Raw genomic sequence first — 26,578 nt, forward strand, 5'->3', positions numbered from 1 at the left:
ACTCTTGATGCTTACCAAGTGATCTTGGGATCCATTGATGATATTTTATAGAATGCTACTAGCATAAAATAGGAAAGATCTTTAAGCTCAGTGACTCAATAGTTAGCTAGGTCAGTAAGATGAACCTCTTGTCTTTGCAACCCATTTTATTAGCCATCTAATCACTAAAGCTGAGAAGTGAGTACTTTATGTAAACTAAATGTCTAACAGAACTCTTAAAAAGCACCTAGGGCACAACAAAGTTTATTTCTTCCATAACAATATTTGTTCTTGTATTGCAAAATTGGCATGGCAAAAATTATTGGAGTTTGGTAGGGAAATGTTGCCTCTTACTTGTTTGCTCATCTTACCCTACTTAACACTAACAGATTATTATTTGTTCCAATTGCCAAGTAATAACTTGTTCAATCAAAGATTTGGTGATGAGGAGGCACTCTGGGGGCACCTCAATCACTTCTTTGATTTAAAGAGTTTTATAATAACGCCATTTGTTATTTGCTTAAGTGTTGGCAAGAGGTCATAGACATATATGCATATATTGTTGAAGATTAGTTATAGAATTAAGAATATATAATATATAGTGATTGCAATCTTTATTTCTAGGATTGAATAAGGTCTTTTCCAATCCTGGGAATTTGAAATTGAAAATTATCAATACCAGTATCCTGGGATCCCAGAGTTCTAAACAGATATAATATTACATAATATTAACTAGAATTAAAAAAAAATACATTTTTAATAAAAATATATTTATTAAATGAAGGCAATTTAGATTGCTGGAAGGAAAACATGTTAATTAATGTTATAAATATTGTTAGGAGTAACGTATTACATCATCTTTTATGTGTTTTGAAATGTGACTTCAGGAAGCACAACATTTCCAAAGTTTCATCACCCAAATGGTTACATATTTGTACTGAACAGTGTAGCAGAAAAAATTATCATCAGAAATGAATTTCTAAATAATCACTACGTGTCACCATTTGCAAATAATATCATTTCTTTTTGTATTTTTAATAACGACTTATATCTTGTATATCATATATAGGGTTGCATTGGTGATTGTCTTTTATTAATAACATGATCAAGTTCCTCTTTAATACCTAAAGGATTACTTACAGATTTAAGTATCATTTCCTTTCTTTCCTTAATCAAATCCAGTATATCAGACTCAACTGATGCTCATTCTAGCAGGAATGAAAGCATTTAATCTTTCAAGCAATTTAACCAAAGCACAGTGTGCTAAATTAATTGCCAGGTTTTATGTCTACCCAATCAAAAAAAAATTTTTATTCCCTATGAAGCTACCTACTAATTATTTGCAAAAAAAATATTTTTAAATACACATCTATCAAGGAGTGTCTGAAAAATTGCTTTTTACGCACACGCATACCCCTAAAAAGGGTGGGGTGGGTGGTTACTAAAAAAATTTGATTACAAATGTAAATAATATAATCTTAATTAAGTTCTTTAAATATGGAGTTTATTATTAAAAATTTTCTTTCCAAATACAAGCATAAATCTAAATTTTTTTAGTAATATTTGTAACTTTTTTTACTTAAAATATTTTTAAGGCCATGATTTTCATAATCTTGAATTCACACTAATTAGATCTAACAACATGAGAATAAATTATTAAAAAATTGATTAGTTGTGTATGTGTGTTTTAAATAGTATATAAATAATTATTAGGATAAATAGTTAAATAAGGATTTTATCTTCCAGAAAATTACTTTAGATTTTTAAATAATTAAATGTTTAAAGAAAAAAGATTAAACAACAAAGACTGTATTAGCATATTACTGTATTGAGAATGAGAAATATCTCTTTTATAGTGTATACATGTCTTTTTAAATTTAGCATGAATTGCCTTGCCTGTTTGCTCAGCGAATTTACCCAGACCACAAGATTGATGAATTCAATATGGAATTACAAGATTCATTTTTGAACTTTTTGAACACCGAAATCAAGATTCTTATTTTTTTAAAGTGAGTGTCTCTTTTTTATCTATATGAAAGACATTAACACATATCTTCATAAACCCACCTCCAGAATTCATTAACAATCACACTAAAGTCTTATAAAGATCAAAGTTCTGATAAATCCCTCTGTTACTATTTATCAACTTAACAAAATCAGATGTGTCTTTTACTATAACAATATCTTGCTTAACCAAACAACCACCTGATTCCTTGAACAAAATTTTAAGAACATAATTGGTCTCCAGATTTTTTTGCAGTTTTTTCAGTCTTCCAAATATATTGTTCTCAAATCTGCTTTGTCCCACGTCTCTCAGCATGGAACAATTTGATTCCATCATCACTCTGACCATTTGCCACTTGTAATAGTTTCAAGGGATACAAATGCTATGGTTCTGCAAAGATTTAATGAACTGTAAGTTTATTCCACCAGTTGAAAACATCATTTTCTGTTCACTAAGAATATATTCCTTTTCCATTTTATGTTTAAAAATATGATCTACCGTTTTTTCAGCACACTTTAAGTACCTTCCAATGCATGATTAACTAGATTTTTAACTTTTTCCCTTTTTTCCACAAGGATGAAAATACTCCTTGCCTTCAATTAAATTAAGTTCCATAGTTTTATTTTATTAAATAATTTAATCCTTATTTAACCATTTTTTAAACAACTCAAATTTAAATCAACAAAAGCAAAACAGTGAGGGCATATTTGAAATGCTTCTTCTAAAATAAGAATATTTTTGATTGGTTTAGGAGTTGAACTTACTTTTTTTTTGAACTTTGAACAATCATTCTAAATTGCATAATAAACAAAACCTTTATAAATATAAATCTTGTAAGTTATTTGATATGTTTTGAGCAATGAAATGTTTGTTTTTTTGCCTGTTTAACCTAGTTTTTTTTTCTTGCACTTGGTGGTAAAAACTTCTTTTACAATTGGCACATACACGGTTCAACTCATCATTTAATTAAGAATCAACCCCAAAATACATATATTTAACAATAAATGATTCAACACTACTTGTTATTGGAATTAACTTGCATTTGCTTTTATTACACCAGCATACAGCACAAAAACTTTTGTGAGCATTATCCATATTATAATAATTTTTGTATTTAAAGTTACGTACATGTAAACTTATCTTTGTGAATATATATATAATATATATATATACATATATATACATATATATATAAATATATATACATATGTATATATATATATATATATATATATATAATATATATATATATATATATATATATATATATATATATACATATATATGTATATATATATATTTAGTATATATATATATATATATATATATATATATATATATATATATATATATATATATATATATATATATATAATATTAAAATATATAATAATATATTTTATTATTTTGACAGATTTTGTTTAGAAAAAATCATTTAATATAATTCATAGACATCTTGATTCTGAAAATATTTTAACCAATCAAAGTTTAAAAAACTTTCTAACAAAAACCTAAAAAAAAAAGTTTAGGTTGATATATTTGTTGGAGTACCAGAAAATTTGGAGGTACCAGAAAATTTGGAGGTACCAGAAAATGTATTGATGAGTGTATATTAATTCTCATCAATATATTCAGTGAGATTACAAAAAATGTTTTTTTCCAGCACACACCCACCCATCTTCCTCGATTTCCTCATTCATGGATTCATTCACTGTCAGAAAATTCTTTATGTTCAGGCTGATTTGTAGTGAATTTTTTTTGTAAAGAACATCAATTGTAAAGAACAGCTCGTAAAGTTGTATGGGCAAAAGTTTGTTGAGAACCAAGAGGCTGTCCATTTTTTTTGTTACTGGGAAAATTGAGTTTTAGATTTTAGTATGAAAAGACTTTCAGCAAGAAAGTCCAACTGATTATTTAGTAGGCACACACTCCACTGGTTGACAAATATTTATTGATAATAAACAAAAAAAATACAAAATGTGGACATATAGCCTCTTGGTTCTAAGCTGACGAATTGTTGATTAGCAACCAACAACCTTCTAACTTTTTTCATAACACTTGCTCAGTCAGTCATTATAGCCACAATGTTGCTGTGTAAATCAAGAAGTTTTTTAGTTCATTTTTCTGCTGGCATTGAACCTGTTGTTTTTAAATTTTCAGAAGAGAGAATTTGAGTTAAATAGGAGTGATATTATGAAAAATTTATGAAAAAACGAATATTATGAAAAATTTATGAAAAAACGAATGAAAAATTTATGGGAGTTGAGTTATGAAGAAACTCACACAAAAAAAGATTTCAGGATCCTGGGATTGAAATTATTAATAAATAATTTATGGGATTGAAATTATTAACAAATAATTTATTTGTCTAATTAATATGGAAGTATTTACATAGGAAAACTAGGACTTTTTTGTCAAATATTTGAGTTTTTTTTTTAAGAAATATTTAGCAAACTAGCTTTCTAAATTTATTTTCTTTTTTGTTTTTTTTCGAAAAGATCTTCAAAAAAATTAATAATTTTTGTTTAATATAAAAGTATATCTTCACAAAATAATACTTCAATACTACCAATTTCTTAGTTACAAAGTCTCAAACAGTTTTTTTTTTTAACTTGAGACATAGGAAGACTTTCACATTTATAAAACAAATTAAGCTTTAAATGATTGAAAAAAAATTTTTTTTTTTGATAGGAATTCCTTGAAAATGAAGACAATCAAGTTGAAAAGCGAGATTTATTACTCTGTGCTGGTTGTGAATCATTAGGAAGACTGTGGCCATACCAATCAACGTCACAAAGTGATTTTCATTTATTTAATAAAATTTAATTATTAAGATATGTAAATAATTAAATAAAATGTTTTTTATTTAGAAATACATTTTAACTACACAGTTTCACTATTTACAAATCTATTAAACAACTCGACATGGAAAACACAGAAAGCTTTACTTATTGCATCTACTTCTTTTGTTGAAAGGTATTTTTTTTACATAATGCATCTACTTCTTTTGTTGAAAGTTATTTTTTTACATATTGCATCTACTTCTTTTGTTGAAAGGTATTTTTTTAACACAATTTTCAACTCAATTTTTAACTCAAAAACAAAGTCAAAATTTTTTATCATATAACTTTCGAACTTAGAACTATTTGGAGTGAAGCATGTCATTGGTACAATGAAGATGGAATAAATATTGTGTCAGCATTTTTAAATATATTTGTCACTGAAGTTTTTAAATGTATGAGTAAGTAAAAATAATTTTTAAAACATTTTTAATAAATTTTTTAAAGACCTGATCCTTCTTAGATAATTAAAGTAAAAACTAGTTCTCATTGCAACTAATATAATAACCAGTTCTCATGGCAACTAATATAATAACTAATATAATTAATTAATTTGCATATAGAAGTTATTAACCAAAAATATTTTTTGAATGTAAAAAAAATTACTATTTGTTTATGACATATATATGTTAAGTATGTACTTATTTCATGTTTATCAATAATAAGAAATATATATATATATATATATATATATATATATATATATATATATATATATATATATATATATATATATATATTGTATATATATATAGTTAAAGATACCTTAATGTCCTAAATATAATTTTAAAGTGGTAATCTTTAACTATCATTTTAATTATATAGTTCAATTAATTAAGAATTAACATGCACAAAAAGTAGATATTTTATCACTCAACAGTGATCAAAAACAACAATCAACAGCATTGTTGAGTTAACAGTCTTATTGAAGTAACATCCTTGATTGCTTTTTATCATAAATATTTTTATGTTCAGAAAATCTCTCCAAAAATACAGATGCTGGTCGTGCAAATAATTTAAGGGCTAGTTCTATTAGCAGTTGAAACTTTTTTTTATGTTTCCAATAATTTTAAGCATCTAAAATTGAGTGATTTAAAAAACATCAACTTCTTGAGCAGCTTGATTTTTGACCAGAATTATTAGATCTCCTCTTTATCTGCTTTCCACATAGAATACAAACTGCTATCGATTCAGAAGGATGATTTATTTTATATAGCTTCAAAACAAAACTTGTCATTTTAGAATGCTTACCATAGTAATGTTTTATAATATTTGATGTATTGAAATACACAGGTTTGTAAAGTATTAATTTAAGTAAATTTTGTAAAAAAAAACATGGGTTTGTAGTATAAAATATCTTTAACTTAATCCGGCCAAATACTTTTTAATCATCCAGTTATTTTAATGATTTAGTTGTTTTAATTATCCGGTATTCGGCCGGATACTTAAAAAATGCTATTTATGACACTTTTAGCATATAGTATGTATATTTTACAAGTGATATAGTCTTATTATTACTATATACTTTATGAAGGATGATGCCATTTAATGATGTGTGCAAATTTTATTTTTATATTTTTTTTAGAATCAACTGCTTATTCATCTGTAAAACTGCAAACTCTCAAGTTTTTTAACCAACTTTACTCTAGTGCTAAGCGTAAGAGAATTCTTTGTTTATATATATATATATATATATATATATATATATATATATATATATATATATATATATATATATATATATATATATATATATACATATATATATATATTTATACATATATATATATACACATATATATATATATATATATATATTTATACATATATATATATATATGTGCATATATATACATATATATATATATATATATATATATATGCATATATATATATACATATATATATATGTATATATATATATATATATATATATATATATATATATATATATATATATATATATATATATATGTATGTATGTATGTATGTATATATAAACCCATTAAAGCACAAGTGGTATAAGTCACATTATTGCTGTTTTGGGATCAAAAGTTTTGCTATTATGCGGTTTATGCTATTTATGCTATGGTTGCTACGGAAACTAGAAGTTACACCATTAGTGCATTAAAAAGAACACATTTTTCCTTACACAGTAGCATGTCTGACTCAGAAAATCATAAAATTGGAATTACATCACTTGTGTTTAAAGGGGCTCATGTATGTATATATATATATATACATATATATATATATATATATATATATATATATATATATATATATATATATATATATATATATATATATATATATACGTAAGTGTATATATATATGAATAAAGAAAATATCTTTATATTATCATGCATAATATTGTATACTTGAAAGAGTGCTCAATAGCTAAACTAGAGCTATATAATATATATGTTACTGTTACCCGCAGTACCAGGAATTAGCTAAATGCTAATGTTTATAATATAATTTAATATTGCAACTCTGAGTTTCATGTGTTATCACAATCATCAGAGTTTCATGTGTTATCACAAGTATCACAATCATCATTCAACAATATTAAATACAAAAATTCTATCGCCCTATCAAACTATGTCTGGGATTTAAAAAACAATTTTAATGAAAACCCTATGCTAACATGGTCTATTCTCAATTCAGTACCCCCCTACTCAAATATTTCCAAAAGATGCCCACTATGTCTGTATGAGAAATTTACTATTATATCATATCCAAAACCTGAAGAACTGTTAAATAAGAGAACCGAAATTATATCAAAGTGCCGCCACGAAAATAAATTCTTATTAAAAAATTACAAAGCTCGCTACAAACCTGACTAACAACTATAAATAAAAATAACTATACTAATCTGCTCCATATATCTCTAGGCTAACTAATAAATTACTCACATACACAGCTTTTGTATTATATATTTCATAATATTATGTATATTTTTATATCAATTTTAATTCTTATTTTTATTTTATTATTTTTTAATACACAAATAATACACATTAACACATAAAGAATATTTTAAACAACATTAAACATATAACTGTTTCACAGTTATTAGACAACTAAAAACAAATTAATAATATTATTAACCTAACTACTAATCAATTTCTGTCCCGTAACGATCTAAAATACAAATATAAACCGTAACGTCCACTAAACAAATCGTAGCAAAATTAAACTTTTACTACTTGCCTGATGATTATGATAACACATGAAACTCAGAGTTGCAATATTAAATTATATTATAAACATTAGCATTTAGCTAATTCCTGGTACTGCAGGTAACAGTAACATATTTATTATATATATATATATATATATATATATATATATATATATATATATATATATATATATATATATATATATATATATATATATATATATATATATATATATATGTGTGTGTATATATATATATATATAGTTAGTTAGTAGTAAATGCTGTAACTGGCAGAGCCAGCGAGTGTGTTATCGGCACACTTTGACAGCCGTAATGATCAATTGCTGCTCATCCAGCAATCAATTGCTGCTTTAAAGCTGTTGACTGAAGGCGATTTAACAACTTCTTTTGGCAGAGAGTTCCATAAATTCGTTACTCGATTAAAGAAGCTTTCTCTCTGCTTATGTTTTGTCATTTCCTTGGAAATTTTAAAGCATTTAAAAATTTAATGTTAACTAACTATGTGTGTGTTATATATATATATATATATATATATATATATATATATATATATATATATATATATATATATATATATATATATATATTTATATATACATTTACATATACATATACATATATATATATATATATATATATATATATATATATATATATATATATATATATATATATATATATATATATATATATATATATATATATATATATATATATACATTTACATATACATATACATATACATATTTACATATACATATATATATATATATATATATATATATATATATATATATATATATATATATATATATACATTTACATATACATATACATACATATATATATATATATATATATATATATATATATATATATATATTTATTTATTTATTTATGTTTATATATTTATATGTATGTATATATTTATTAGGGGTGTTCAAAAAAATAAATTTCAAAAACGCGAATACACAAGCTAAATTTGGGGCAAATATAAAAAAAATACAATTGCAAAAAAAAAAAAAAATCGAAAATATTGAGATTAACCTTGTGCTCAAGCGTCAAAACCCCCCTAAAAATGCCCCAAATAGTACCCTCGTAGCAAGGCTTTGAGCACAAGGTAAATCCTAATATTTTTAATTTCTTTTTTTTTTTAATGTGCTCATAATAATCTATACTTTTTTTTTAAATTGATGTGTATCCGTGATTTTTCTTAATAGTTCTTTAAATTGAAAACGATTTTATGCAAAAAAACGAAAATATGCGCGTTTAACAAAAGAATGTGCAATAATTCACAGTTATTTTATTTGTTTGTATTCACATTGTTTGGTTTATTAATTATTAATGTTTCTTTTGTTATTTGATTTGTGTACTTTGTTTGCATTTTTCTTTTGTTCTCACTTGATAAACAATTTTATTACCTGTCTAAAAGTTGTAAAAAGAAAAAACTTTTAAATTAAACATTAATGTATATTGCGAAATTCTGCAGTAAACATTTTAGTTTCATCTCATATTTTGAAATTAGTGAATGTCATTTCTTTTAAAATAGTTTAAAAGTTATAATGGACAATTTAATAGAAAACATAGGAGAGTCACAAAAAATGAAAGTTTCAAGTGCAAATAAAAGTAAGAAACTATTAAAAAGTGGCAATGAAAAGCGAAATATAAAAATGAAAAAAAAAAAACATTTTATTATTGAGAAAGTGAAACCAGCAATACCAAGTAACGAATTTGTTTTGAGCTTTTTTTTAATTTTAAATATCTAGTTTAGGATATAAGATTATAGTTTATAATGTGAAATCATATGACTATAAGATTTCACATTGTACAAGAGCAAATTCAACCTGAATATTTTTGTTATTAACTTTAGTTGATCAACTGCCAACTGGATTAGATATTTTACAACACATAGCTTTTAATAAGTCGACGCTTTCTAAAACATCAAAAAAGTCAATGATAATTGCATGCTCGGTAAAAAAGACAGAAAATACAAGAGATGTGTTAAACTGCATTGTAGGTGAATAAAATTAATTTGAGTTGAAAGAATTTGCATTTTTAAATAATATATAGATTTCTTAAGAAATCTTGCATGATGAACCGTTCCAGTTTTTCGAATTTTAATGATAGAAGGAGAAAGATGGCTGACCACTAGCTCTGCAAGTTCTTTTCTATCTTCCCTTACAATATTATTTCTAAATAAGTAAGATCTACAATTTCAAGAGATTCTGTAGCAGCTTTTTCAACAACAGTTCCTTTAATTTCTTCCCAACCAAATTTTACTAGCATAGTTGGGTTGTACTCAAAATTAGGCTGCTCAAACAAGTTTTTGAAATGTTTAAAAAAAGGTTATAGGGGGCCGTAGCTTTTTCATTTGTTATAGCCTCACAAAAGTGTGTGATTCTCAACTCAAAAGCATGATGTCTGCAAGCTAAAAGAATTAGATATTTATTTAACTCAGTAGATATTCTTATTAAAGATCCTTTATGTATTCCTGTATTGCTTGATGTGGTATCAAAACAAAGTAATCCAATTTTTAATTCGAGATTGTATTCTTTTAGGACTTTCATTACACCATTGTACTGATCTTTTCCAGATGAAAAGGGTAATAGCGTAACTCCGAGAAGATAGGACTCATTATCAATAGTTGCTAGAACAGCAAGTCTATTATGCTTTAATTTTTTTCCATTATTAATTTCAAAAAGTGTCTTTCCGTCAAAATGTATAATGCATGGGTAGGAAGAAGCTTGGATGCTAAGTTCAACATCTTCATTAGCAATAACTGCCATTTCATGAGCTGTTTGTTTCATCTTTCTAGATGCTGTTGACCTACTGCAATTTACATTTGTAAGATCAATCCCAGAACTATCAAGGATTGCAGCAGTAACTTTTGTCAAAACGTTTGGAGAAATATCAGTAATTGTGGCAATTAGAGCAACATTACCAGAAATAATTTTGGGATCTCAGCTTTTATAAGGCTACTTGACTCTAATGAACGCCAATACCCTGGTTCAAAATTGGAATCAAAGGATGAATTTTCGCTGGTATCCGTACCAAATTCTAACTCTGAACTTATTTCTACTGATTTAGCAGCATTTTTTATAGATGGATTTCTCTTTCTTGTATTCTCCGAAATCTAATCAGCATACATTATAAAATAAAAATTAATGTACCCAAAATAAAAACCAATGAAAAATTGGAGAAGAGTGAGCAATGAGAGGAGAGTTTTTAAAATCAGAAAAAAAGTTTATAATATGGATTTATATTATAATATATAATACCTTCTCGCTATATTTTTTGTCTTCAGGCCCTAGAAATAAGTTTCTGTTGTGTTCTTGATCGTATAAAAAATCAAGGTCCTCTTTTCTATCTACGTCTGATCTATTCTTGTCCTTCTTTATCCAGTTTTGTAAGTCAGCTATTCCTGCCCAAAAGATTTTTCCCAGCTCTTTTCTAAAGTCTTGTTGCTTTTTTAATTCTAAAGGCGACCTCCTGTGCATGTTTTTTTTCAAATTCAAATATTTTTTGTTCAACTTATTCAGCTTTTGTATCAAGTTATTGTCTGATTGAAGAGGGAATCCAGCTTTAAGCCAGGGACCCTTGATTTTGCTTAGAATACACCTTCAATGCAGTTCAACACATCTCTCGTATTTTCTGTCTTTTTTTACCGAGCATGCAATTATCATTGACTTTTTTGATGTTTTAGAAAGCGTCGACTTATTAAAAGCTATGTGTTGTAAAATATCTAATCCAGTTGGCAGTTGATCAACTAAAGTTAATAACAAAAATATTCAGGTTGAATTTGCTCTTGTACAATGTGAAATCTTATAGTCATAAGATTTCACATTATAAACTATAATCTTATATCCTAAACTAGATATTTAAAATTAAAAAAAAGCTCAAAACAAATTCGTTACTTGGTATTGCTGGTTTCACTTTCTCAATAATAAAATGTTTTGTTTTTTTTCATTTTTATATTTCGCTTTTCATTGCCACTTTTTAATAGTTTCTTACTTTTATTTGCACTTGAAACTTTCATTTTTTGTGACTCTCCTATGTTTTCTATTAAATTGTCCATTATAATTTTTAAACTATTTTAAAAGAAATGACATTCACTAATTTCAAAATATGAGATGAAACTAAAATGTTTACTGCAGAATTTCGCAATATACATTAATGTTTAATTTAAAAGTTTTTTCTTTTTACAACTTTTAGACAGGTAATAAAATTGTTTATCAAGTGAGAACAAAAGAAAAATGCAAACAAAGTACACAAATCAAATAACAAAAGAAACATTAATAATTAATAAACCAAACAATGTGAATACAAACAAATAAAATAACTGTGAATTATTGCACATTCTTTTGTTAAACGCGCATATTTTCGTTTTTTTGCATAAAATCGTTTTCAATTTAAAGAACTATTAAGAAAAATCACGGATACACATCAATTTAAAAAAAAAGTATAGATTATTATGAGCACATTAAAAAAAAAAAGAAATTAAAAATATTAGGATTTACCTTGTGCTCAAAGCCTTGCTACGAGGGTACTATTTGGGGCATTTTTAGGGGGGTTTTGACGCTTGAGCACAAGGTTAATCTCAATATTTTCGATTTTTTTTTTTTTTTGCAATTGTATTTTTTTTATATTTGCCCCAAATTTAGCTTGTGTGTTCGCGTTTTCGAAATTTTATTTTTTTGAACACCCCTTATATTTATATGTATGCATGTATATATATATATATATATATATATATATATATATATATATATATATATATATATATATATATATATATATATATATATATATATATATATAAAATATATATGTATGTATGTATGTTAGGGTGTCCCAAAAAACAACATTTTTGAAAAATATATGCAGAGACCCCCTTAATGTGTTCTATCTAATACAAAAACACTAGATTTAAAATTTTTTTGAATAAAAAATATTTTAAGGGGTCCCTCAAGACCCTCAAATATTTAATGGGTCCCTAATATTTTCAAAAAAAAAATTTTTCAAAAATATGCCAACCTGGTACTCAAATGAAGCGAAATTATATAAAAATTTCAAAAATAATATAGATTTGGAATAAAGAATTGTTATATTTGGTTTAATTACATGAAAATTACGTTTTTTAACAAAAAACAAAAAAATACATTTTTTATGTATTTTTATGACAATTTTGATAAATAAGTTGAAATTTTTCCAAATTAAATATTATTTTTGAAATTTTTATATAATTTTGCTTATTTGAGTACCAGGTTGACATACAATTAAAAAACTTTTTTTTTGAAAATATTAGGGACTCATCAAATATTCGAGGGTCTTGAGGGACCCCTTAAAATATTTTTTATTCGAAAAAATTTTAAATCTAGTGTTTTTGTATTAGATAGAACACATTAAGGGGGTCTCTGCATATATTTTTCAAAAATGTTGTTTTTTGGGACACCTTAATGTATGTATGTATGTATGTATATATATATATATATATATATATATATATATATATATATATATATATATATATATATATATATATATATATATATATATATATATATATATATATATTTAAACAACTTTAAAAAGTATTCTACACAATAGAGTGCTCAATGTTCTTAAAAGAACAGAGTAATTATATTAGTAGTAGAAAATCACTTAACAAAAATTTTTTCCATTTAACACTGTGTTTCATCAACAAAGATTCATCAGAAATGCTGATTCATCAGAAGATTCATCAGAAATTTTTGTTAAATGATTTTCTACTACTAATATATATATATATATATATATATATATATATATATATATATATATATATATATATATATATATATATATAAATATATATATAAATATATATATATATATATATATATATATATATATATATATAATATATATCTATAATATATAGATATAATATATATATATATATATATATATATATATATATATATATATATATATATATATATATATATATATATATATATATATAATTTTGTTGTTTTGTTTACTTTCTAGGAAAATTCTAGCAATGCTGTTTTAAGTTTATAATATGAATTATGTATTAATATTTTTTTAGCATGCGATAAACTGTATAACGTTATTAAACCTTTTGAAGATGAGCTTGTTTCCATTACAATGTCTTGTAAAGAAAGCACCAATTTTGACATCACGAATTATTCTTTAGAATTATTAAAATCGATATCTAGTGTATCAACAGCTCACTTAAACAGTAACAAAGAAATTTAGTTCTGCAAATTGTAGCAAAGAAATTTCTGTTATCTCCAATTCAGGTTTTATCTGTGCATGATGGGCGGATGTGTTTTAATTATTAGCTTAATGAAAACTTTTGGTATTTTTTACTCGTAATTTATTTAAAACTTTTGGGTTGTTGAATTTTTAAGTCATTAAGTATAAAATCTACGTAAGTACAGAATCTATTAATAAACGGGAAAAAAAATCCCTGAACTTTTTCAATAGGATAAGTTAATTTGTTTTCGTTCTCTATTTTAAGTCGTTTACTTTTACTTAAATTTTATTTAAACAAAATGATTTAACAAATATTATAATGTAAAAGCAGATCAATATAGAGTACATCTATCAGAATATGTAAAAAAAATATTTTTGTTTGATGATATTTTATGAGGGTGAAAAGGATTTTTGGTGCATAATTTAAAAAAACCATATTTACTTTAAAACTTCCAAAATTTAAAAAAGCTAGTTTTAAAATTTTCCTCTTTAAATTTCCTTTTATTTCTATTAAAAGAACGCCATTTCCCTCTTTTAAGAGTCATTTTTTGTAAGAATTTTTGTAAGAAGTCAGTGGAAGTGACCCCTTCCAAGTTTCTTGAATTTTTTATATATTGATCAGAATATAGAGAAAATCTGTTAGGGAAAAAAAAAGTTTTCAAAAATATTTCGTTCACTCTGGGTTTAAAATTTTGAGATTTTTTGAAAAATTTTTAGAATTTTAGTTTTTGCAGACTTTGAATCCATTTTTTTGGCAAGGCAAAAAGTTGCACATAACTTTTAACGAGTTAATTCTAACGGTAAAGTGTTGCTCACAATTTTTCTTTTAGGATTTGTAAGTATCGAAGGTATTAAGTTTAAAAATACAAAGAAAGTTATGTGATACCTAAGACCTATTCATATATTAAGCTTTGAAAATGAAAATAAATGTTATAGTGCACTCACAAAATGGCCCATTACGGCAGAGGCGCTAAGTTTTGTAAAAATATAATCATGTTAAATTGTTAATATAACGCGACCCTAACATAATTAAAAAAAAAACTTTAGATCTTTAGATACAATTAAACTACAATTAAAGGTACAACGTATTAAAAATGATTAAGTACGAAGAGATATTTTATGGGACGCACAGATGAGGGATTCGGATCGGCTTTCGCTCAGCAGCACGATAAAAATTTTATCTTCAAAAATTAGCATTTAGCATTGCAGAAAACATTGCGCGTAATGTTAGGAAAAAATTTATGCGTTTCTGACTATGATATAGAAATCATAACAATTGAAATAAATAATAATAAAATACAATAGAGAAGTGAATTAATTAAATTTACGTTAAATTTATTTTACAATCAAAATGACTTTATTTTAACGATCTTTAAAGTTTGCATAAATAGAGTAGATATTTTATCATTGTTATTGAGAAATAGGGGCTGCATGAATAAATTAATCACACTCTTGCAATATTCTATTTTAATAATAACAATAATATATTTCAAACATATGAAAATTTTTTGTGATTAGTAAGAATCAGATTATAAACAATGCTTTAAATGACACACTTAATAGTTGTTTAAAAAATTGTTGTTAGGCCATGCGATCCAACGATAATAATGTTTGGGAATTGAATAAAAGTATGGAAATCTTAAAATTCAACCCTCGATTAAGTTGTTGTTGCCATATAGCGAAACAGATAATCCAATTAAGCGAAAACAAGTCACTAAAGAAAAAACAGAAAAAAAGTGGTAGGCAATTATGTTCATTAAGATTATGCACTGAAATGAATTGTACCTTATCATTTGAAAGCTATGCTGAGTTAGAGGAACACATGCTATCCGGTCTTAATACAGTTCCTAAATTATTAACACCATTGGAAAAAACTCGTTTGTTCATAAGATTTCTGTAAAGGTTTTCTGTAAAAGACAAACCACATTGCATGAACATTTTTGTATTGCAAGGTTGGGCATTACCAGTTCGAAGTTCTTTTAGATTTTCAAATCAACAGAAAGCACTGTTGTATAGATACTTTATTTGTGGAGAAAAATCAGGTAATAAGATGAGCCCTGAGCAGGTTTACATGCAGCTGAGAAGGGAACTTCCGCCTGATCATTATGAAACTACCCAACAGATAAGATCTTTATTTTCAAGGTAGGCATTGTTGCTATTAAAACTTTTACAAATTAGATTATGTTTCTGACTGTTAAATAGTTCTTTTGCAAAAATGAAATTAAAATTTAGGTGAAAACTGTAATTTTGTGTGTTTGTTTACATATGTTTAAAAAGATGTACAGTTGATATTTTTGTAGATTTAGTAACATAAAAAGAAGAGGTTTGCTAGTAGAACCGACAACAGAAAATGATGAAAATAGTCAGACTAACAATAACAAAGATTTAGTTTTGTTTATGGCGAAAACGATGACTGTAATCAGACAGGGGACAATGAAGATGATAATAAATATACGGAAGACATCTCCGACCTTGCAAAAGAAATTTGTCTTGTATGGAAAGTGAATGATTGGTTGCTATTGTATATGAAAAACAATAGAATATTGGATATACTGTGGAGGTAATGTTATTCAAAGCATATGTTAGTTTTCAAGTTTTTGTTTTGTTTTACAAAACAGTGCTCTAAAATAAATGCAATATAAATAAAATGTAAAAATAATTTGAGAAAGACAATATATTAGACTTTATAAGTTTAACTGAATGTAAACAAATTTTTATTTTTAGACAATCACATGTGGTTTCTCAGGGCCCTAAAAACAGCAATAATGGCCATTAACAAACCCATCTAGGTAAAAATGTGCTTCGTCGCTTAGGATAATTTTGCTCAAAAAATCAACATCCGTTTGTTGATAATCCATTCAACAAACTCTCTTCGCTGGGCATAGTCATTAGGCTTCAGTTGTTAAGCCAATTGAATTTTGTAAGCATGGAGACAGATCTTTAGTGAGTATACGCTGTAAAGAGCTTTTTGAAATTTGCACCTTTTGTCCACGACGCCGAATTGAAGTTCCTTGGTTGTCACCGACACTCTCACGCACTGCTTCGGTATTGACATTTGAACAACTTGTTTTTAGACAATCAGTGTGTTTTGCGTCTCCAACAGACCCTGTCTCCCGGAGACAGGATCTGTTGGAGACGTCAATTTTTCAATTAATCTCTTCACAGTTGACGAAGTTAAAACACTATTTCGACCATATTTTATATGAAATTTTTGAACTTCGGCCGCCAAGCTTTCATTATTTTTGAAATATTGTTCAATAATGTAGACATATTGTTCTATCTTGTAATGCTCCATTTTTACTAACCCTATATTTTCAACTGTCGGTTTGCTTTTTTTTTAGTGTTGTCAACAGTACATAAATGACGACAAATTTAAATCTTGGGTTAATTTTGGGGTACCCTTTGCTAATCTTAACTCATGGAAACTGATATAAAAAATAAAAAACCGTCACTATCAACAAAATGCCAAACAACAACTGCAGCAAAGATGTTGAAAATGCTTTACAACATTAAGAGCATGGAATATCATTAAGAAATTGTGCATTTAAGTTCAATGTACAATATAACTTCTCTTGTTTAATACTATTTGAAAAAACAAAAAAAGAGCATTTATTCAAACAAGAGCATTTATTCAATACTTATACCAATTATGGTGCAAAAATTGTCTAACTGTGTATACAAGATCAGATTCAGGATGGATAGAGAAATCGCGTTTTATTGATTGGTTGGAACGGCTATTCATATCAGCAGTTGGCTGAAAACACATACTTTTATTAGATGGTCGATTGGCTGATTTATTAGATTTATTAGATGGTCGATTGGCTTTTATTAGATGGTCGATGGCGATTGGCTGAAAACACATACTTTTATTAGATGGTCACCGGATAAAATAGTACTTCAATTTAAAAAAATGCTTTGCAATTTTTTTACATTGAAGTACTTTTTGGTGGTTCAATGTGAAAAGAATTTTAGTCAATTATGGCTTTGCAACTACTCCAAAACGATATCATAACGATATAACGAGTTTTTTTTGCACTAAAAAGTGTAGACTTGACGGTTCGAACCGTCAAGTCAATATTAGAATTCTAATATTGAGTAATAAACGGATATATATTTTTTTAATTAGTTTTCATATATGAATTGGTTTTCTCCTCCATTTTTTTTGTTTACTGGTTGATTATATCAGTGACGTAGTTAAAAAATATATATAAATCCAGTCAAAAATTGTTTCTTGTAAAATTAACTAAAATAAATATTATATAAATCTTCATTTTTTTTTTTTAATCTATTGAAAAATAATTCCATAAAAAAAAATATTTCCCATAATAAACAAATTAAACTTTCTGAATGTTGTCCGAAACTAGGCTAATTTACCCTATTATAGTAATATTAACATAATTAATTGATTTATAATTATGTAAATGTTTTCTTTCATTTTTCTTTAAATTAAATTTCTTTATTAGGACGACGTAAATTTTGAATAAAACTTGGAATTTTTTTATTGGTATATTCTCAAACATATTATTTATCTGATTATGTCACAGCTTCATAAATTGTTCAAAATACATATAATTTTTACTTATTATTTTTTCTAAATTATTTCGTAGCCATTATATGGCGCGCGTGCAAATAAGGTTTACATAATAAAAATCTTATTTGTACGCGAAAAATGTTTATATACTTAAATTTTTAGCGTCATCAATCGGCGGTGTTTAAATCGTCGTCTTTTCCGACGAGACTGTCAGAGTTGCGAGTTCAAATCCTTATCTTTGGAGAGATTTTTTTTTAATTTAAATGTTTTTTCTATTTAGTTTTATGTTTTTTAATTATTACTGTTTTTTACTTATACTTATATTTTTTACTTATTTTTATCTTTTAAAGTTTCATAGAATAAGTGCATCAATGCATACATAAATCGACTAATTTAGTTGTAATCGCAGTGGAGTATACTGACTTAAATACTGTGGAGTGTACATACATTGACAGACTTAAGTAGGCATAGGCGCAGTAGCGTGTACATGCATTGACTGACTTAAATAGGCATAGGCGCAGTGGTGTCTGCATCTACTGAGGGTTTAGGTTTGGGCAGACATTCTTTAAAACAAAAGAAAAGTATTTTAATATTCATTTAAATTGGGTTTTAAATTAATTTAATTTGTATAAAAAAAATTATTAGGTTAAATTAACCAAAAAACTTCAAGTGAAATCGTCAAAATAATTAATAATAACTTATGTTTAATAACTATGTTGTATGCGCGTACAAATAATATCAAATTATTTTCAAAAATCAATATTTAACTATAACTCTAAAATACTCATATTAACTAAAAGTTCCTTTTCGTTATGATGATGTCTGTGGTAGTTAATTCCATTCGCCTGATTTACTTCATCCATCCATCCAGGAACAATATAGGTCCTAGTACAGTTCCCTGTGGTATTCCACTCTTTACTGGAATGTTATTAGAATTTTACTCCGCTCATTACTGAAGTGTTGATTTAGAACACAAACGAGCATATTTATAAATGCATATAACATGAAATAAAAACATGTTTATTAAAATTAGCTTTGGCTGCAACCTCTTGCGATGTTGAGCATAGTCAAGCTTTAAATCTGAATACATTTAGCACAACCCCCTCATTGTGAGGTTGTTTAATAATTGGTAATTATTATTATTATGTATTTCGCCGATAAGAAAAGTTTACAAGTTTATGCAATACAAATATATAAATATATGGCTGGGGCAAGAAGAAGACAAGTTCTGTCTTATCACCAAGCCCCTTTAAATAACTGGTTTTAGATTTATCAACCTTTTGAATTTAAATCATAAAATAACAGATAATACACGAACAACAAACAAACAAACAAACAAAAAAACATTTTTTAAAAACATTTTTAGTATCATAATGTGTCTTTTATATATGTAAAGTTTATTATATCAGATAAAAAACAACGTCATAATGTACAAATTGAACTGTATCTAGAATATATATTTAAACCATATTTATAAAGAAATAGACAAACGTGATTACTCCTAATCAAAGGCTTCAGAAAAATTTTAATTCGTTGTCATTTATTAAAAGCTTTTGCTTAAGTTTTTTTTTAAATTGTTTAATAGAAGAAATAGTTTTTAACTCATTATTTAATAGCATGTTCCATAGTTTAGGACCTCTGTTAGCAATTGAGAACTTAGTAACAGAGTAATAGGTTTTAGGTTGAACATAATTGTTTTCTGAAAATCGTGTTGGGTATAGATGATATATTTTTTCCAAAAAAGAGTTAAATAAAATAGGTGCTATTTTTTTATTAACTTTGAACATAAAAATAAGAATTTGATAGAGATTTAGTTAAAATACGTTGAGAATATTAAATTTAATGAATAGAGGTTTAGTGTGCGAGAAACGATCTACATTTCCAATAATTCTTAAAGCATGCTTTTGTTTAATTAATCTAAACAACATTGCTGTAACTTTAAAATCCCGGAAGATTTTTTAATGAAATTTGAAATAAATTTATCAAATTTTTTAAAATGAGGATCGTAAAAATAATTTTGTCTGAAGAGGGACTGTCCAAAGTTTTTGTTTGTTTTTCCTGATCTCTTTTAAAACAAAAGTATAATTTAGGCCCTGTATTGAAGTCTTTTTTCTTAAGGTGTAATGGTGGAATAAAAATAAAATTAGCAAAAACTAGGAGAAAAGATTAAAAGTAACCATTCGAATATTCAGCACAGAAATCGCTACATCGTTTGATTTCAAATAAGGTTTTTAAATCTTTAAAAATTAGACTAGAATTAATTCAGAACTTAAAAAATCTATTTGAAATTAAGCATTTAAATGGTGTGAAGTCCTATGCTGCGTCCTAAATGTTACTCTTCATTAAGCTTTAAGAAATTAAGTTTTTGAGATATTTTTTACAGTTCATATTTTTAAAATAGTTTTAATGTTGCTTAGATTACTCATCCAGATGTAATGCATATTTTAGTATTATTTCCATACATGTGGATTCATCAAACATGCTGGGAGAAGATGATAATAGCAACTTTTAAACCACTCTTGAGCTTATCGGAAAGCACAATAAGACACTTCAGTTCCGTCTAAAAGAGGTTTCTCGACACCAAAAACAAGAAGCAAGAATACAAGCGCACTATTTAAGCTGAAGAACTCAAAATGAGTTCATTATGGGATGTGGGGAATTTATGCAGCCATATATTCTTCCATAATTAATGATGGAACTCCGTACGTGTCTCATTGTTTGCTACACGCTTTTTTGAGTACCCTCCACCTCCCTAAAAAAATGTTATTATACTTTGATAATTGAAAAGATATAACTACATCTATAGAATCCACAGATGTAGTTATACAGATGTAGTTATTCATAGTATAATTAAAAGATGTAACTACGTCTGTAAAATCTCCAGATATAGTTGTAAAGATGTTGTTATACTTAGATAATTGAAAAGATATAACTACATCTGTAATATTCATTTAATTTTTGCACAGATGTTATTAGACAACAATGAAGTTTCAGATGACATTGTAGGACAGATGTTATAATACTTCATTGTATTTACAGATGTTGTTGGACAGATGTTATTAGACATGGCAAAAACTGATGTTGTTACCCTGACCCCACGGAAATATTTAGTTTTTTTTTATTGAAAAATCACGAGTTCAAGTATTTTTTTTTAATTATACTTCAGAACACAAAACAAAAATCTGAGGATCAAAAAATAAAAAAAACAATAATAGATATCAAACAAAGACAAATAAATTTAAAAAGTTACTAGGCGCATTTAACTCAATCTTTCTAAAATTAATTTTCATTTATGTGATGGATCAATTATAAGGGTATATTGCAATTTCAGGAATAGTTTTGTGGTAAATCATTCTTTAGTAATAACTGTCTAAGTTTAGCCTTAAACTGATTAAACCCTGTATGAGTTTTAAGTTTAGTTGTAAGTATTTTATTCCATGCCTTTGGTCCTCTAATTGAAATTGAAAACTCAGTTGATGCAAAATAACTTTTGGGTTTTATTTGAATATCTAGTTAAGTATTATCTACGTATTTATTCTGATTTGTTTTGAACAACGGATTAAAAGTTTTTGGAATAATATTTTCAATAATTTTGAACATAAAAATTAGAAGATGAAAAATATTTATTTGGTAGATATTTAGTATATTTAATTTAGTAAATAAAGGTTGCCAGGGTGCATAGCGGCTTTGATTGGATATAATTCTGATTGCATGTTTTTGCATATTAAAGAGTTTTTTTAATTTATTTTTTATTGGTACTACACCAAGCAATGTTAGTGTAATTAAGATAGGAATAAATAAAAGAGAAATATATGACTTTTAAACAACTTGAATTTAAAAAAGGTTTTGCCCTATAAAGTAGGCTAATAATTGCCCTATAAAGTAGGCTATAAAGTAGGCTCCTTGATATTTTAAATTCAATATATTTTATATCATCTCTCCATATTACATTTTTGTCAAGAAGTACTCCTAAAAATTTTAATGATACTTCTTTTTTTATTTCACAATTGTTAAGACTTGGAAAGATTTGGAAGTTTTAATGGAATTTTGTCTCGTTCATGATAGCGATGGAAAAAAGTATATACTGTTTTAGTTAAATTTAGAGAATTTGTATGCTATAAACATGGGCGCCGGCAGGATTTTTTACACGGGGGAGGAGGGGGGGGGGAATAAAGTTTAACAGTGATATTTCAAAAACTACATAAATGCATCAATTAATCAAGTCATTTTATTAGACCAGTGACAATAGAAAATTAAAGAAAATGTAAAAATAAAAACACAAGAATTAAATCATTGTTATTCCGTAAATAGAAATTGTAGTCGTCTGCGTTCACTGTCAAACCTATTTACAATTTGTTCCATAAATTCAGATTTTCTAGAGCGTATTTTTTTTTACGATGCACGCTCAGCATGCAAAGCCCAGATAAATGCTCATTGACATGGTTAATCGTAGCCAAGTCTTCACGTGCCGCAATGTACTAAATGATCTTTTTACAGGATATGTTGTTTGTGCCGCAATTGAACTAAATTTGCCGCAATGTGTATACTAAATTGTGCCGCAATGTGTGTACTAAATTGTGCCGCAAATTGTGTACTAAATTTGCCGCAATGTGTGTACTAAAATGTACTAAATTGTGCCGCAATGTACTAAATGATCTTTCTACAGGATATGTTGTTGTTGGCAGTGTTATTGAAATGAGCAAAGCTTCACGATTTGCAGGGGGTAGAACATAGTCCTTGGTAGTAAATATGTGAGTTCGTTTATTGTGTTTTGAAAAGATTGAATGCCCCAAAAATCAAACCAAATTACACTATCGAGTTTAAAGTTATCAACTTTATATACTTCATTGACAATGGACATTTTCTCAATGAATTTTTCACGAGTTAAGGTTCTCATCTTTGCAGGTTCATCCTGGTTCATCCAATTTAACAATTTAACACCCAGGTTCATCCAATTTAACAATTTTTACTTCAGTAAAAATTGTTAAATTGAGCAATGTTATCTTTTGAGAACCGTAATTGAAGCGAATCGGTTAATGAATCGAGATAAGGGATATACATAGCCTGGCAAAAGTATTCCTCGACATTTGTACCCGTTGCTCCACAATTGTTTCGGTATAACTGCCTTGAAAATTGCCTTGGTGGTGTTATTTGAATGTTCAATTTTCCAGACAACTGGATCACTCTCTTGAAGATATCTGCACTGAAATACATATTTGCCTTGTTACGGTGTAGATTTATAACCAAGAACAATTCGTGAATGTGCCTCTATAATTGTGGAGGGTCTAGTTGAATGGCTTGAAGTGCTTGGGTACAGGGTTCTAGGAGAGCTGAGTAAAATCAAATGACAATTAGTCCAAATAAAAAAGTTGTAGAGCTGGATGCAAACAACAACTGATGTGCAGATTGACGTGTGTTTCCTTTTGCTTCGTTAGATAACACATCCTACTGGGTAAATATTTGGTCGAAATTGTTACAAAACACTCGTATCCTCTTATACTTTGCAGTCCATCAAGTCTCGCAGAGAAGAAAAACGTTGGGTAGCATTGACCTTCTCTTAGGACTTTCACGGAAAAACGCAATAATTGACTGGATAGTACCAATTGTATTGCGAATTTGTGGAAGTGCACTCAGATCATTTACAACCAAGTTCAGTCTATGTGATGAGCAATGAACAAAAGCCGCCTTTGGATATTTTATTTTGATTCTTGATTGGACGCCGTTATCCTTTCCTGCCACGGTTGAGCAACCATCGTATCCCTGACCTAACAGACAATCTAAATTGAGACCTAATTATAAACAGTTGCTTAATATGGCGTCGGAAATTAAAGCTGCAGACATTCAGTCTGTTCAGTGGAACAAATCCAAGGAATTCTTCCCGAATCATTTGCTCTTTCGTTGGGTCGACAAAGTGTATTCCAATGGATAATCGTTCTATCCCTGAAATATCGGCTATTTCATCAGCTAATACTGAGAATCCAATGGAGTTATTTGCAGCTGACACAATTTCATTTACCAGAATCTGTTCAGATATTTTGATCAATTCTTTTTCGGTTTGATGTGATGTATATTTTGCATTCTTTGCAGAAGTATCAAGGTGATTTTTTATAATCTTATCACCAGCCTCAATTTGAAAGCTCAATAGCTGATACATATTTCCTTTACTTCCTTCCTTCCCTCGCAGAGCCAAGTCATTTGTTCCACACAACAAAATTATTAAAAGGATAGAAAAGAGCTTCTGTTTGTTTGCTTCAAAAATGCGTTTTATAGAATCATCAAGCTGACATACAATTTCCTTGTTTGGATTTCTTCTCACTGCCATGAAGTTTTCAGCATCTTGTTGAGAACACATATGCCATGACGATGACATGTGATTTCGAGCACATTCGTTAAAATCCTTATATTTTCTAAAGGCTGCATAAATGCACCTTTAAAACCTCAATGTACTTTTTGTGGGAAAAGAATGCAGTATATACAAACAGCACCTTTTCGTTTTGAAGAGTACGCCAGCCAAGGAGCATATTGAACCAACCATGCATGTCTAAACCGTCGCTTTCCAGCTTCATGTTCTGGCACATCTTTTTTAAAACCATAAGTTTCATGGGGCTTGAATGGTTCGGTTAGTATATGATACTTGAGATCATCATTTATTCTAGCTGTTACCTGAAAATAAAGTCCAACATCTAAAACTGAGTTATTGTTATCATTTTTACATTCTGATGATTTATCTGCAATCATAACTTCTGACGTTTTCTGCATGTTTCCGTTGCATGCATCAATATCTTGTTGCTGTCTTGCATCACAATGGCTTTTACTTGGTGCTACTACCGGTTGAGGAAGAAACACGTTTAAAATTGAAGTAATCCAGAATATTACTACTTTGTCGTTTTTTAGACATTTTTTTCAGTATTCTGAAAAAAAAATATTGTAAAAACTTAAATTTAGAACAGTTCACAAAATTAAATAAATTGAAGAAACTTTTTTTCAAAATTTTTTTATTATATCAATCATATATACTTCTGAATAAAGATTTTACATTCATGGTTGTTTACAATTAGTTAAAAAACTAATGTGAAGTAAACACTTAATAATGCTAAATTATATAATAATATAATGATTAGTTAAAAAACAATAAATGATTTATTAAATATAAATTATACATATTCTAAAAAACAAAACAAAAATTAAAGTACAGTAAGTTAATGCAAGTTAATCAAATTAAATACATATAGTTATAATAATCAACATTTAGCTAGCAAAAAATACAAGGTTATAGTATTATTAAAGTGAATATAACACAATAAATTGGAAAAAAATAAATAGAAATACAATACAAACAAGAAACATTTTGCCAACAAACAAAAAAACAACAGCATAAAAAAGTAAATGAAACCGACGCATTAAAAAAAAATTTAAAAAGTTTGATCACGGTATCCAATTCTTTCTTCGTTAGTTCGAAGTTTATTTGTTTGCGTAAGAACTTTGTTATTGTAATTCGATTTCTTTTTTTTTTTTTTGTTATTATTATTATTTCCTTTAATTTCCTTTTTTTTCTTCCTCTCTTCTTTTTGGTTTCTATACTTTTCCTTTATCTATCGTTTTTTTCTATTTATTCCTTTTTTATTTTTCTGTGATCTATTTCTATCATATTTTTTTTAAACTTTCATTCAAACATTTTTTTTTTTAAATATAAAATACGCCTTTATAAAAAAGCTACCGCCATCGTGGAAGTCATTGCATTTGATATTTCATTT

At 26.8% G+C, this 26,578-nt stretch overlaps 1 protein-coding gene across 2 annotated transcripts in view; it reads left to right on the forward strand.

Moving 5' to 3' along the window:
* The window catches only part of LOC101239838 (proteasome adapter and scaffold protein ECM29), a 197,031-nt gene extending 182,333 nt beyond the window's left edge, over positions 1-14,698 (forward strand). The window contains exons 51-56 of one of the 2 annotated variants that reach the window (XR_010642456.1): positions 1,861-1,988; positions 4,676-4,781; positions 4,855-4,960; positions 5,125-5,225; positions 6,410-6,481; positions 14,124-14,698. Coding sequence is in view for 1 of the 2 variants with exons in the window: in XM_065813388.1 (XP_065669460.1) it covers positions 4,676-4,781; positions 4,855-4,960; positions 5,125-5,225; positions 6,410-6,481; positions 14,124-14,293 (555 nt within the window). In the remaining variant the exon portion in view is untranslated. The remainder of the gene's footprint in view (positions 1-1,860; positions 1,989-4,675; positions 4,782-4,854; positions 4,961-5,124; positions 5,226-6,409; positions 6,482-14,123) is intronic. The other variant, XM_065813388.1, reaches the window with a different exon arrangement.
* Positions 14,699-26,578: the final 11,880 nt, after the last annotated feature.

This window comes from Hydra vulgaris, chromosome 12 (assembly GCF_038396675.1).
Source record: "Hydra vulgaris chromosome 12, alternate assembly HydraT2T_AEP".
Classification (NCBI taxonomy): Eukaryota; Metazoa; Cnidaria; class Hydrozoa; order Anthoathecata; family Hydridae; genus Hydra; species Hydra vulgaris.